Here is a 13,237-nt window from a genome sequence, read left to right as displayed (position 1 = left end):
AAAAGTAGTCAAAACATTTTTTTAAAAACTGAAAAGGAGTGAAAATTAGAAAGGGAATTTCATTTAATGATGCTTTTTAAAAGGTGCTTGTTAACAGGAGCAGTCTTAGTGATTCTGGGGCCCTGGGGAAAAATCCAGTATGGGCCCCCAGAGTCACTGCTTTGCCATGCCAAGCCCCCCTGCCATGCCTACTACCCCCCACCAGGGTCCAAGCAAGGGGCAACCCTTACTCCATATGAGGTAGGCAGGAGCTGTTGCCACCACTGGAAGCCAACTGTCTGAATCCCAGGCAGGATGGGTATGGGTAAGTGCTGCCACTGAGCCAGTTGCCCCCCTCTGTTGGGAGCTGTGGATGATCATATCCCCCCCAAGTGTGGGGCCCAGGGCAGCTGCCCCTGCTGCCCATTGGTTAAGACCATCCCTGCTTGTTAATATTTTAGGCTTATCATCAGCACTTACTGAATGCAAGTTTTGCACAAAAGCAATGGCCACAGACACAATTTTTGGCAGTTACCTGTTTGAATGAGCCACTCTGCCAGCAAGTTTACTGTCTGAGCTACGGCAGTATAGTTCTCTGATAAGAGCTGGATGACGTTCTCTGGAGAGCCACCTGCCTGGAAATACCTGTGAAAGGATACAGACATCCTTATTTGAGACAAACGTTAATGAACCAAAGGTCCAAACATCCATGCAACATGTCCAATCCCTTAAATCCACCCATAAATTTAAAACGTCTGGCATTCACCTTTTTAAAGTATTAAAAATGGAAGGCTCCATTATGTAATCTCGGGTGGAAAATTTGTGCAAACACTCCTGCTGGACTTCCGCATCATCATCTTCGCCATATTCATCATCTTGCTGCTTAGAAGTGCAAAATTCAAACTGTTAATTTTTCCATCAAGCAGGATTTCTTTGGTAATACATTAACTAGGGTGAGGTTAGCGTATTTTTCTTTAGATGGGTCTTGGGCACCCGAATGAACAATGCAGAAGTTTAAGCAAGAAATAAGCCACATTTCACTACATAAACCACACTGAGCGGCTTGATTTTGTGGTAACAAAACAACAGCCATTCCTTACCAAAGGTTATCCTTCTACCCTACAAACCCCACACCAATGCTATGTTCAGGTGCTTTTGGAATTTTTAAAAACAAGGTACTTATCAAATACTCTGAAGAATAAGAAGAGTTGGTTTTTATATGTCACTTTCTCTACCACTTAAGGGAGACTCAAACCGGCTTACAATCACCTTCCCTTCCCCTCCCCACAACAGACACCCTGTGAGGTAGGTGGGGCTGAGAGAGCTCTACAGAGCTGTAACTTGCCCAAGGTCACCCAGCTGGCTTCGTGTGCAGGAGTGGGGAAACAAATCCAGTTCACCAGATTAGCCTCCGCCGCTCATGTGGAGGAGTGGGGAATCAAACCCGCTTCTCCAGATCAGAGTTCACTGCTCCAAACCACTACACCACACTGGCTGTAATGGGACAGGCAGTGTAACCCCCACTAGCTGCATCCTGATTAAGCTGAGAGTATCTGGGGAAATGTAATGACACACTAAGATGTATAGCCCTGAACTGGATGGCCCAGGCTAGCCTGATCTTCTCAAATTTCAGAAGCTAAGCACAGTCGGCCCTGTATTTGGAAGAGAGACCACCGAGGTATCTGCTATGCCTCTGCCTTGAAAACCACAGGGTCACCATATGTCCACTGGGACTTGACAGCACTTTCCACCCCCAACAAGATGTGCGCATGTGCTTTTTAAGCGCAAAGCCTTTGGGGCACTGGATGCAGTCTAGGAGCTGTATGTTATTTCCCTTTCTGCTAAATGCTACTTGCAATCCATCCCTTCTGGATTTGGAAATGTCCATAAACATTAGGATGATTGCTGTATGCATTGTTAAACGTATGTGACAATATTTATACAACGATCAATTTGGGGGGAATCATATAAGCACACAGGTCAACAATCTTATGGTTCTAGAGCTAACTGTGGCTCTTTAAATAAGAAAATAAAATATTTTAAGTTACGATTCTGTGATACTGGAGGAAAAAGCAAGATGCTAGAATAATCAGCATGCGAGAATGGCAAGCAAAGATTTTTATGGGACTGAAGGGCCTTCTAGAAATACTTTACAAAAAGGGAAATGATAAAGGTAAACCAGAAAAGGAAATGATAAAGGAATGCAAGTACAAACCATGCAGATTTATGTCAGTGCACTAAAATAACCACAGGGTACTCCTGTGACTGTTTATTACTTATTGTGAGATCCGGTGCACGCCACTTCCTAATAAAGGATTCACAATAGCCAATGTTTGGACAGAGGCAACATTACTGATTATTAATCAACATGTCAATGATCAGTAATGTTAAGTTGTACGTTGCCAATTATGCAAATAGGCTGTCTTATTCTGGCTATCTTGCTCTGAAAGTTGACATACCGTAATTTGGCAATCCCCTCAAACTGAGGAAATACCCGCTGATCTCTGCACCTCGTAGTTCTGCCAATTTCAGTACAGCTGTATGAATTTACATCCTCCTGCATGTTTTAATCAGAAGCATGTTCTGATGAATTCAATGGAGCTTACTCTCAGACAAGTGTGAAAAGGACTGCAAAACATATTTGACACACAAAGGCCGTATCTCCCCCCCCCCCACGCACATTCACACATAAGCTAGGTAAGAGTTACTTCCAGTTGTGCTAAGAAAAAGCACTCTTGATTGATGATTTGTGGCAACAGTTGTGCTGATCATTTCTACACCTAGTAAGGAGTTACTGCAGAACACTTGTTTGGTTACCTTTGCACGAGTCTAGAGTGGGAAAAAGAGTTGTGACTTGGAAAGGGAAATTCTTAAGCATGTGAAGAAAAAATATGATGATTAAATAAACCTGAACATTTATTCCCACATAAGCTCTCATGAACTAGAGCCCATTCAAAAGATTCCCGCTTATTTTTGCTGCAATAGACAAAAATTGACTACCCCTCCTTAACAATAATGAAGAACCAACACTGAAATTATTACCGGGGCAGGGGGTGAATTAACAACATATTTCATCAACATTATTATTAATTAACCATGACATATTTATCATGCTTCACGATTATCTGTTTATTTGCTCATTATGTTTCTTTCATTTTCATTAATTTACTTGATACATGTATATACAACTGTAATGCCACAGACATCAAAGTAGCTTATAATTCAAAACAATATAACACAAAAAAGGGGACAGTGGGGAGGGGGGGATCCTGGCATCAACTATTCAACGTGTGCTTTTTTATTAAGCTGCTGTTTTAAGACAGTAGCTCTCTTCTCGCTCACAGAATCCATGGATAGTTTACACATGAATTCTTCTTTTATACATGAACACATGAAGCTTCCTTCTACTGAATTAGACCCTTGGTCCATCAAAGTCAGTATTGTCTACTCAGACCGGCAGCAGCTCTCCAGGGTCTCAGGCAGAGGTCTTTCACATCACCTACTTGCCTAGTCCCTTTAACTGGAGATGCCGGGGATTGAACCTGGGGGGACCTTCTGCATGCCAAGCAGATACTATCACTGAGCCACAGCCCCTCTCCTACAACTGCAAAACCCAGATTGGGGGCTCTCCAGTGTCTCAGGCAGAGGTCTTTCACATCACCTACTTGCCTAGTCCCTTTAACTGGTGATGCCAGGGATTCAACCTGGGACAGTCCGTATGCCAAGGAGAGGCTCTACCACTGAGCCACGGCCCCTCCCAAAAGGAAAAGGCAGGGTCCAGCTACCCTCATAGAATCCTTCCTGATGGAGGATTCTGAGTTCCAATCCAGCATCCCTCCAGGAAAGGGTTCTGGAGAGGGCATCTTGGCCATCTTCTGGGCATGGAGTATGGGTCATTTACATGAAGAATTACATTAAGTCATTGTCTTGTTGCATGCAATGCACGTACAGCTGAACGTATGACACAACCCCGATAATTATCTAAGAACTGGTCCCAAGGTTCAAACACAAAGAAAAAACATCTTGGCTCGTTTTCACAAGCAGGTGTACGCGTGTACATGCAGGATGTTTGAGCGTTTGCTTTAACATATGAACTGGGCTTATGAGAGCTAGTTTGGAGCTAGTTTGGAGTCTTCAAATCCTCACTTTGCCATGGAGCTGAATGAGTGATCATGGGCTGCTCTCTCTCACTCAGCCTCGCCTACCTCACAAGATTGTTGTGAGGATAACATCAGGAGGAAAAAGCCATGGAACTTGCCAAAGGACCTGGAGGCAGCCCCTTTCTCAGCCTAGCCTACCTCACGGCGTTGTTGTGAGGATAAAATTAGGAAGGAAAAAAAACATCGGGACAAATTTATTCCCATAAACTAAGTTTTGTGCAATTGGGCTGATTATTATTGTTTGTAATGCTGGTCAATGTCCGTAATAAAGATGATTGATTGAGGGGAGGGAATGGGCTGCTCTCAACCTGACCTACATCACAAGGTTTTTGTGAGGATAACATCAGGAAGAAAAAAAATGGCACGTGCCAAAGGACCTGGAGGCAAACCCTTTCTCAGCCCAGACTACCTCATTGGGTTGTTGTGAGGATAAAATCAGGAAGGAAAAAAACATGGAACTTGCCAAAGGACCTCAAGACAGCCCCTTTCTCAGCCCAGACTACCTCACGGGGTTGTTGCGAAGATAAAACCAGAAAAAAAAACATGGAACGTGCCAAATGACCTCGAGGCAGCCCCTTTGTCAGCCCAGCCTACCTCACGGGGTTGTTGTGAGGATAAAACCAAGAAGGGGAAAAAAAAACAGGGAACGTGCCAAATGACCTCGAGGCAGCCCCTTGCTCAGCCCAGCCTACCTCACAGGGTTGTTGTGAGGATAAAACCAGGAAGGGTAAAAAACAAACATGGAACGTGCCAAATGACCTCGAGGCAGCCCCTTTCTTAGCCCAGCCTACCTCACGGGGTTGTTGTGAGGATAAAACCAAGAAGGGGGGGGGGAAACACGGAACGTGCCAAATGACCTCGAGGCAGCCCCTTTGTCAGCCCAGCCTACCTCACGGGGTTGTTGTGAGGATAAAACCAGGAAGGGGAAAAAAAAACATGGAACGTGCTAGGGGACCTCGAGCCAGCCACTAGCCCACCTCACAGGGTTGTTGCGAGGATCACATCGGAGGCGGGTAGAGAACCCAATACTAGGCTATCCCCGAGCAGAGAGGCAGACACGAGAGAGGCGCAAAACAAGCGCCCCGGCGGAGCTCCTCCGCCCCCCGCTCCAAGCCTCTCACCCCTCCTCCGTCCGCGCCAGCCTCGTCCCCCCACTCGGCCGAGCTGCTCCCGAAGTAGTCAGGCTCCTCCATGGGCTCCGCCCCGCATCCCCGACGCCGCCCGGCCCGGCCCGCCTTCCTCGCTCGGCCCCTCAGGCCACTCGACGCCGCGGCGCGGCAGGCCTCTCGCGGGGGCTGCTGGGTAACGGCGGGAGGAGCGGCGGCGGCGGCGGGGCCGCGGGGGCGGGGCCAGGTCCCAGGGCAAAGAGGGAGAGCCGCCCCGCGCGCCTGGTCGGCGGACACCTCCGGTAGCCAAGTGACCTTTGAATGAAAAGGGCAAGAGCCCAGGAGCACCTTAAAGACGAACAAAGATATTTTCTGGCAGGGGGTGAGCTTTCGTGAGCCGCAGCTCACTTCTTCAGGTATCTCGATGCCATTCGGTATCTGAAGAAGTGAGCTGTGGCTCACGAAAGCTCACCCCCTGCCAGAAATGTTGTGAGCTGCTGGACTCTTGCTCTTTCCTACTGCTACACGCAGACTAACACGGCTACCCATCACGACCTCTCTCCAAGGAAGGGAACCGTAATTGTTGAAGGCTTTCGCGGTCAGAGTTCATTGGTTCTTGTAGGTTGTCCGGGCTGTGTGACCGTGGTCTTGGCATTTTCTTTCCTGACGTTTCGCCAGCAGCTGTGGCAGGCATCTTCAGAGGAGTAACACTGAAGGACAGTGGCTCTCAGTGTCAAGTGTGTAGGAAGAGTAATATACAGTCATAAAGGGCAAGAGTCCAGTAGCACCTTAAAGACTAACAAAAATATTTTCTGGTAGGGGATGAGCTTTCGTGAGCTCATCCCCTACCAGAAAATATTTTTGTTAGTCTTTAAGGTGCTACTGGACTCTTGCCCTTTTTGACTACTGCAAACAGACTAACACGGCTACCCACTGTGTAATATACAGTCAGAAAGGGGTTGGGTTTGAGCTGAATCATTGTCCTGCAAAAAGTAACAGCCACAGCTGCTGGCGAAACGTCAGGAAAGAAAATACCAAGACCACGGTCACACAGCCCGGATAACCTACAAGAACCAAGGAACCTTAATTGTTTCAATGGGTTTTTGTTTGTTTGTTTGTTTGTTAGGAGCCCCGTGGCGCAGAGTGGTAAGCTGCAGTATTGCAGTCCAAACTCTGCACATGACCTGAGTTCGATCCCGATGGAAGTCGGGTTCAGGTAGCCGGCTCAAGGTTGACTCGGCCTTCCATCCTTCCGAGGTCGGTCAAATGAGGACCCAGCTTGCTGGGGGTAAAGGGAAGATGACTGGGAAAAGGCACTGGCAAACCACCCCGTAAACAAAGTCTGCCTTGGAAACGTCAGGATGTGACGTCACCTCATGGGTCAGGAATGACCCGGTGCTTGCACAGGGGACCTTTCCCTTACCTTTGTGTGGTTGTTAAGTAGGGTTGCCAGGTATCTCTTCTCCAGGGGCAGGAGGTTTTTGGGGTGGAGCCTGAGGAGGGCGGGGTTTGTGGAGGGGAGGAACTTCAATGCCATAGAGTTCAATTGCCAAAGCGGCCATTTTATCCAGGTGAACTAATCTCTATCGGATGAAGATCAGTTGTAATAGCAGGAGATCTCCAGCTACTACTTGGAGGTTAGGTTAGCCTGCTGTGCAGTGGGTTAGTAAACAAAAAACAGCAGTAAAAAAGAGAAACACAATATGACAATGCAATATTACTCTATTAGTGAGCTAGTTAAACAGTAGCATATAAGAAGTTCATTGTATATACAGACTTTCAATTGAAGGTTGGCAGTTACCTTCAATTGAAAGTGTTTCTGTATATACAATTAACTTATTATATGCTACTGTTTAACTAGCTTACTAATAGAGTAATATTGCATTGTCATATTGTGTTTCTCTTTTTTATTGCTGTTTTTTGTTTACTAACTACTTGGAGGCTGGCAACCCTATTGTTAAAGTGTAATTTTATTATGCATGTTTTTAATGTTAGCTGCCTCAGTGCCCTTATAAATCCAGAAAGGAGGGGTAGAAATTTTGTAAAATAAAATATATACACACTTGAAGAAATGTGTAAATAAGCAAAAAGTCTTTCCATTATTACAACAATTATTGAATACAATGAACAGCACAGGCTATTTCCCAACCCAAAAGTTTGATATTCTTAGTCAACTTGTAGGGTTTCAAGGGGTTGGGGAGGTATGGTTCTCCACCTCTAAAACTCAAACAGGTTTGTCTACCATACAGGTGTACTGTGTGAAATACTAACAATTAGAATGAATGAGCCACATGAAAGATTAGATATCCGAAGAGCAATAAAACCAAGTGGAAATGTCAATAGGGATTTGAGTCAAGGCTGTCTTGCACAAAATACTGGGAAATTAATAGCCATTTTGCCTCTTCAGCTATTGAAAAATCAACATGCAGCTGATGTGACATTCCATTAGCACAGAGGTTTTTCCAAACACACTTCCTCTGGGGAGCTTTCCACATTGATCTGCCCATCAAGGAACACCTGCACATTTCAAGCGATTTCATCCTCAAAGGCGTGTTTGAGGATGTGCTCTCCACTACCTTAACTCTAAGGGCTTCACCATCAGTCTAAATAACCCGACCACGCACCCTACATACCCTTGCAACTGCCCAAAGCAGGAAGGACTGATTGCAGCGAATTATTATCCTTTCTGGTTAAGGAATCTAGTCTGCCATTTCTTGAGGTCCTCACTGAGGAATTTTTCAAGGAATCTCAGGGCCTTGTTACACATTTTGTTTTCCTTGGGTACTCCCTGGGTCTTGGAGATCAGATGTGTGGTACCAGTTCTGTGCTTGGAACGCAATTCATAGGCACACGGAGGGCGATTCAGATTAGAACCATGGGAGAAAGCGCTTAAAGTCTTTCCCTCATGGCATTTTGCAACCTGGGAGGGTACTGGAGAACCAACATGTACAGATGGACTACACTTAAAACTCCCCAGTGTGGCAAATAACACCTCTGGGCCCAGATTTTAGTCCAGTAACGTCTAGGTCTTTTATGCATGGGCTGGATCTCCCTGCTTGGACCTGGATTCATTGCACATTAAAGTAACCCGGGTTGGGGAAAACTGTATGCATTGGCTTGAATGATCAGGTCCGAAACTGTGTGCTAATCGAACCATGAATGCAGAAAAGCAGTCTCCCAAGCTCATATCAAGTCCCACCCTTTTAAATGCTGCTCTGTAATTGGCTTACCGTGAGAGAAGATTTCCTTCCCCCCAAACCCAACTGCAGCATAAAAAAGCATTTTAAGAACAAAAAACGGAGCAATCTGAAAGAAGGGGGGTGGGGAGAGAAATCCAAGCCTTGTAAAAAAAGAAAAGAAAAAAGCCTTTCTTTTGCTCAGAAAGAGAGCTCTGAGGTAGCAGGAAGCAGAAAGCACTTGAATCCCCGCCTCTTTACACACTGCTTCGTGATTAGATGGGAGAGAAGCCAATCTTCTGTTTCCCCCCCCTAGTGAAGTCTGCACGCTCCGTGACTCCTGAATGAGCCAGGACCAACGGTTTAATTCGGGCCAGAAGAGGAATGGGAAAAGCCGGGTTCGTTTTGCGTAGAAACAGCGTCGAGCTTCCAAGGAATGGGATAGCATGCATACTGAAAATTTTGATCCTGGCTGAAACAGGGAATAAAGGAGGTTAAAGCGACCATGCATAAACGATCATAGAGATCAATTAGATGTTTAGAGTATGAGCTTTTTTGAGAGTCAAAATTCCCTTTGTCAGATACCCTCTAAGATTCTACTGGATTCAAATCTGGCTCCTCTACTGCAGACCAACACTACTATCCTCTGAAACTACCCCTGGGACTATTTCAGGTTGGGAAAACCTGGTGGAGTTTTAGGACCAGATACCTTGTGCCAATTCACTGAGTTCGAAGCACAGAGCTCACAGTGGTTGATTGCCGGGACTCGGGGAGGATGTGAGGACAATGTGAGATTTTATTATTTAAAATTTTGTGTGTGCCACCTTTCCACCACATTCAGGAAAACTGTCAAAACATTAAAACAAACAAATATATACAGATATGTAAAACAATTCAAAAAGACACAAACACATAAATAGACACACATAAACAGGAAGGAACATTCATAAGGGTCACTGAGAAAACAAAATAGAAAATTATTCTCTCTGGCAAAATAACAGTGAGCGACAAGCAAACCTCCCGGCGAGGGAATGCCATCATTTTGGTGCCAAGACAGAGAAGGTCCTTTCTCTGGTTGCCACCTGTCTAACCTCAGATGGAACCGGCACCCAAAGGAGGGCCTCGGAAAACGACTGTAGCACTCCAGTAGGTTCATGTGGGAGTTTGGCACTCAGGATTCCCTGAAACCAGGAGAGTATTTTGAAGTTAAAACAGCCCAGGAGCAAGCCAAGCTCAGCAGCACCAAGATCAGCGAAGAAGAAGAGTTGGTTTTAATAGGCCGACTTTCTCTACCACTTAAGGGAGACTCAAACCAGTGTACATTCCCCTCCCCCTCCCCACAACAGACACCCTGTGAGGCAGATGGGTCTGAGAGAGCTGTGACTAGCCCAAGGTCACCCAGCTGGCTTCATGTGGAGTGGGGAAACAAATCCGGTTCACCAGAAGGTAGGGTAGAAATTGTTAAATTAAAAATACCTATAACCCAGTGTGTGCGAAAAGGATCTGGGGTCTTAGCGGACCATACACTGACCATGAGTCAGCAGTGTGATGCAGTAGCTAAAAAGGCAAATGCAATTTTGGGCTGTATCAACAGAAGTATCGTGTCCAGAACATGCAAAGTGATGGTATCGCTTCACTCTGCTCTGGTCAGACCTCACCTATTGTGTTCAGTTTGGGGCACCACAATTTAAGGATGTAGACAAACTGGAACGTGTCCAGAGGACAACAAAGATGGTTAGGGGTCTGGAGACCAACTCTTGAAGGGCTACATAGAGAGGATCGTGCGGAGTTGTTTTCTGTTGCCCCAGGTTAGACCAGAACCAACAGGTTGAAATTAAATCTAGTTTTCAAGCTAACATTAGGAAGAACTTTCTGACAGTTAGAGCAGTTCCTCAGTGGAACAGGCTTCCTCGGGAGGTGGTGGACTCTCCTTTGGAGGTTTTTAAGCAGAGGCTAGATGGCCATTTGACAGCAATACTGATTCTGTGAATTTAGGTAGATTATGGGAGGGAGGGCAGGAAGGGTTGCGTGAATGTTTGGCTCTTGTGGCCCTTTCTTACATGCCCGGGATAATGCCTATCGCCACTTTGGGGTCAGGAGTCAATTTTCCTCCAGGCCAGATTTGCCAGGGATCCTGGAGGTTTTTTTTTTTTTTGGGCCATCTTCTAGGCATGGAGTAGGAGTCTCTCTCTCTCTCTCTGTGTGTGTGTGTGTGGGGGGGGGTAGTTGTGAATTTCCTGCATTGTGCAGAGGGTTGGACTAGATGACCCTGGTGGTCCCTTCCACCTCTATGATTCTATGACATTAGGCCTTTATGTTTCTCCATATATTCAGACCCATTTCCATACAAATAATTCTATGCCTGAAGATGGAACAACACAGTCACCCCAGCTAAGGGTTTCACTTGGTGTACATTTAAAAGCGCTGTTTATCAGGTTAAGGCAAAGGTTTGCTACACCAAAATGTCCCTGAAATGTGGCATTACACCATTACTGTAGATAGATCGCTTGGTACAAATATTCACATTTAGCAAGACATAGAAGGGATACACATGCATAAGTCATTTCTTTGGATCCCCGTCTAAAGCTCTATGCTGGAAATGTTGACTTAAAGGTCCGGTAAGAATACCGGTATACTTCTTAGAAAGCACACCTACACAGTGCAATCCTAAACAGATACACACCCTTCTAAATCTATGGATTTCCAGAACCCTCTTCTTAGGATTGCAGGGTCATGACTACAGCCTAGGCATCCAGTTCTGAGTCTGTGGTTCGATTCCCATTTTCAGGATTAGCATCAGAATGATGCTCCATGTAGATTTTTCTTACATTGCCTAGCAGTGACAATGTTATTCCCATCAAGTCAATTGCAGGCGTCTCAGCAGATTAATTAATACAAAATTCCAGCTATACGTACCTGGTTATATCCCAAGTATTAACTTGCTAAAGTGCTGGAATACTAATTCCTCGAACCAAGGCTGGGCATAGTCAATTTTTTTGTTGCTGATCCACCTGAAGTCAACTCTTGTCAATGGGTGCCTTGTGGGTTTGGTACATCCCAATCACATATTGGAGCCAACGTGGAGCAGTGGTTAAGACCAGCGGATTCTAATCTGGAGAACTGGGTTCGATTCCCCACTCCTCATGAAGCCTGCTGGCTGACCTTGGGCCTGTCACAGTTTTCTCAGCCCACACAGAAACAGGCAATGGCAAACCACCTTTGAACGCCTCTTGTCTTGAATATCCTACGGCGGGGGTGTCGAACTCAATTGTTCCGAGGGCCGGATATGACATGTCACTTGGTCGGGTTGGGCCATGCCTTGCCAGCCCAGATTGAGAGTGAGGGAGTGGCTGCTTCAGCTGGCTTGCCGCCTGGATAAGAGCTCTCAAGGGCCAAATCTGGCCCGTGGGCCTTATGTTTGACACCCCTGCCCTACGGGGTTGCCATAAGTCAGCTGTGACTTCATGGCACTTTCCACCACCCATCACACAACCTGCTGCCAGTTCTCTTTCACATGCAAACTGTGCAGATGGGTCTGCGCAAAATACGCAAAGGGTCATTTTGCAGAATAAAGATCAGACTATGAATCTGCCCAGAGTTATCATTTATGCCTTTGTTTCCAGCCTGGGTTACTCAAACCCATATGGTACACGAGCGTCCGATTAATGGCTCATTTATGTTGCTTTGAGATCTCATGTTAAATAGCATAGGGTAAACTTTGAGATCACAGTTGGTGTATGTTAAGCACTGAGATCAAAGTGCTTGAGAAATGACCCTGTACCTATGTTGGAAATGGGTGGACAAACGATCAAATGATCGAATGCATGCATGGGGTGACCAAAAAACACACAACCAATTACATAAGCTTTATTTATCCATGGTACTTCTCTAAGCACCACAGAACGATTTGGGGCTGGATGTGGCTGTAGCCAGAGCAGTCTATCCCCAAAGTTTGAACATTGTTCATTAGACAATGCTGCTGCATGAACCTGCCTAGTTTCTGAGGTCACAAATCCCAAATGCTCCTCCCCCCTCAAAAGTTCTTAAAACTTATCTTAAAATAGATTTGTTTAGCAATCTGAATCAGTTTAACTGCAGGCACAAGTTGCAACCTCAGAGAGAACAGGAGAGACCTGCGCACACAGTCGGGGCTTACTGCAGTCCCACACTGGAGACAGCGAGCTGGTCTTTAAAATTTCAAGTGGCTTGACTTTCACTGATCTTGGACACTACAAGAAAGAAACCAGGCCTCGACTGTATGTGCTGATCCCTTGCTAACAAAACATATGACACCGCTGAGATGTTTGTGTTTTCCAAAAGGTTATGCAATTGCTCCTGTTCTGGAGGCTGGGGGAGAGGGAGGGAGGGAGGGGCGCCGCCACCACCCAGTTCTGTTTTTTGGCACGTTTGAAAGCAAATGGGAAAATTAATTTTCGTACTAGAGAAGGGGTGTCAAACTCATTTGTTATGAGGGCCGGATATGACATAAATGTTACTTGGTTGGGCCGGGCTATGCCTCGCCAGCCCAGATCGAGATGGGGCAGGGGGTTGTGGCTGCCTTGGCTGGCTCGCGGGCCGGATAAGAGCTCTCAAGGGGCCGGATTCGGCCTGTGGGCTTTATGTTTGACACCCCTGTACTAGAGGTTTAATTGCAAAATCACCTGCCCCTTCTTCCCTTTTTAATGCTATTGAGAACTTGGGGGTTTTAACAATAAAAAAAGGCCTGTCACTAGTAAGAATTCTTGGCCACTACACTGCCTTGAAAACAGGACCTCTTCCTAAGAGAAACTCATTTGAATTCCTGTAAAAAACAACA

General features: G+C 45.9%; 1 protein-coding gene across 1 annotated transcript in view; it reads right to left on the bottom strand.

Annotated features, from left to right (window-relative positions):
- NELFCD (negative elongation factor complex member C/D) overlaps positions 1-5,347 on the bottom strand; it is a 28,022-nt gene extending 22,675 nt beyond the window's left edge. The window contains exons 1-3 of the mRNA XM_056844005.1: positions 5,261-5,347; positions 746-858; positions 515-624 (exon numbers count right to left, since the gene is read on the bottom strand). Coding sequence (XP_056699983.1) covers positions 515-624; positions 746-858; positions 5,261-5,332 — 295 coding nt within the window. The 5' untranslated portion in view covers positions 5,333-5,347. The remainder of the gene's footprint in view (positions 1-514; positions 625-745; positions 859-5,260) is intronic.
- Positions 5,348-13,237: the final 7,890 nt, after the last annotated feature.

This window comes from Euleptes europaea, chromosome 2, assembly GCF_029931775.1.
Source record: "Euleptes europaea isolate rEulEur1 chromosome 2, rEulEur1.hap1, whole genome shotgun sequence".
NCBI lineage: Eukaryota > Metazoa > Chordata > Lepidosauria > Squamata > Sphaerodactylidae > Euleptes > Euleptes europaea.
The sequence above is the reverse complement of the archived record's forward strand: the minus strand, read 5'-3'. Positions and strand labels throughout refer to the sequence as shown.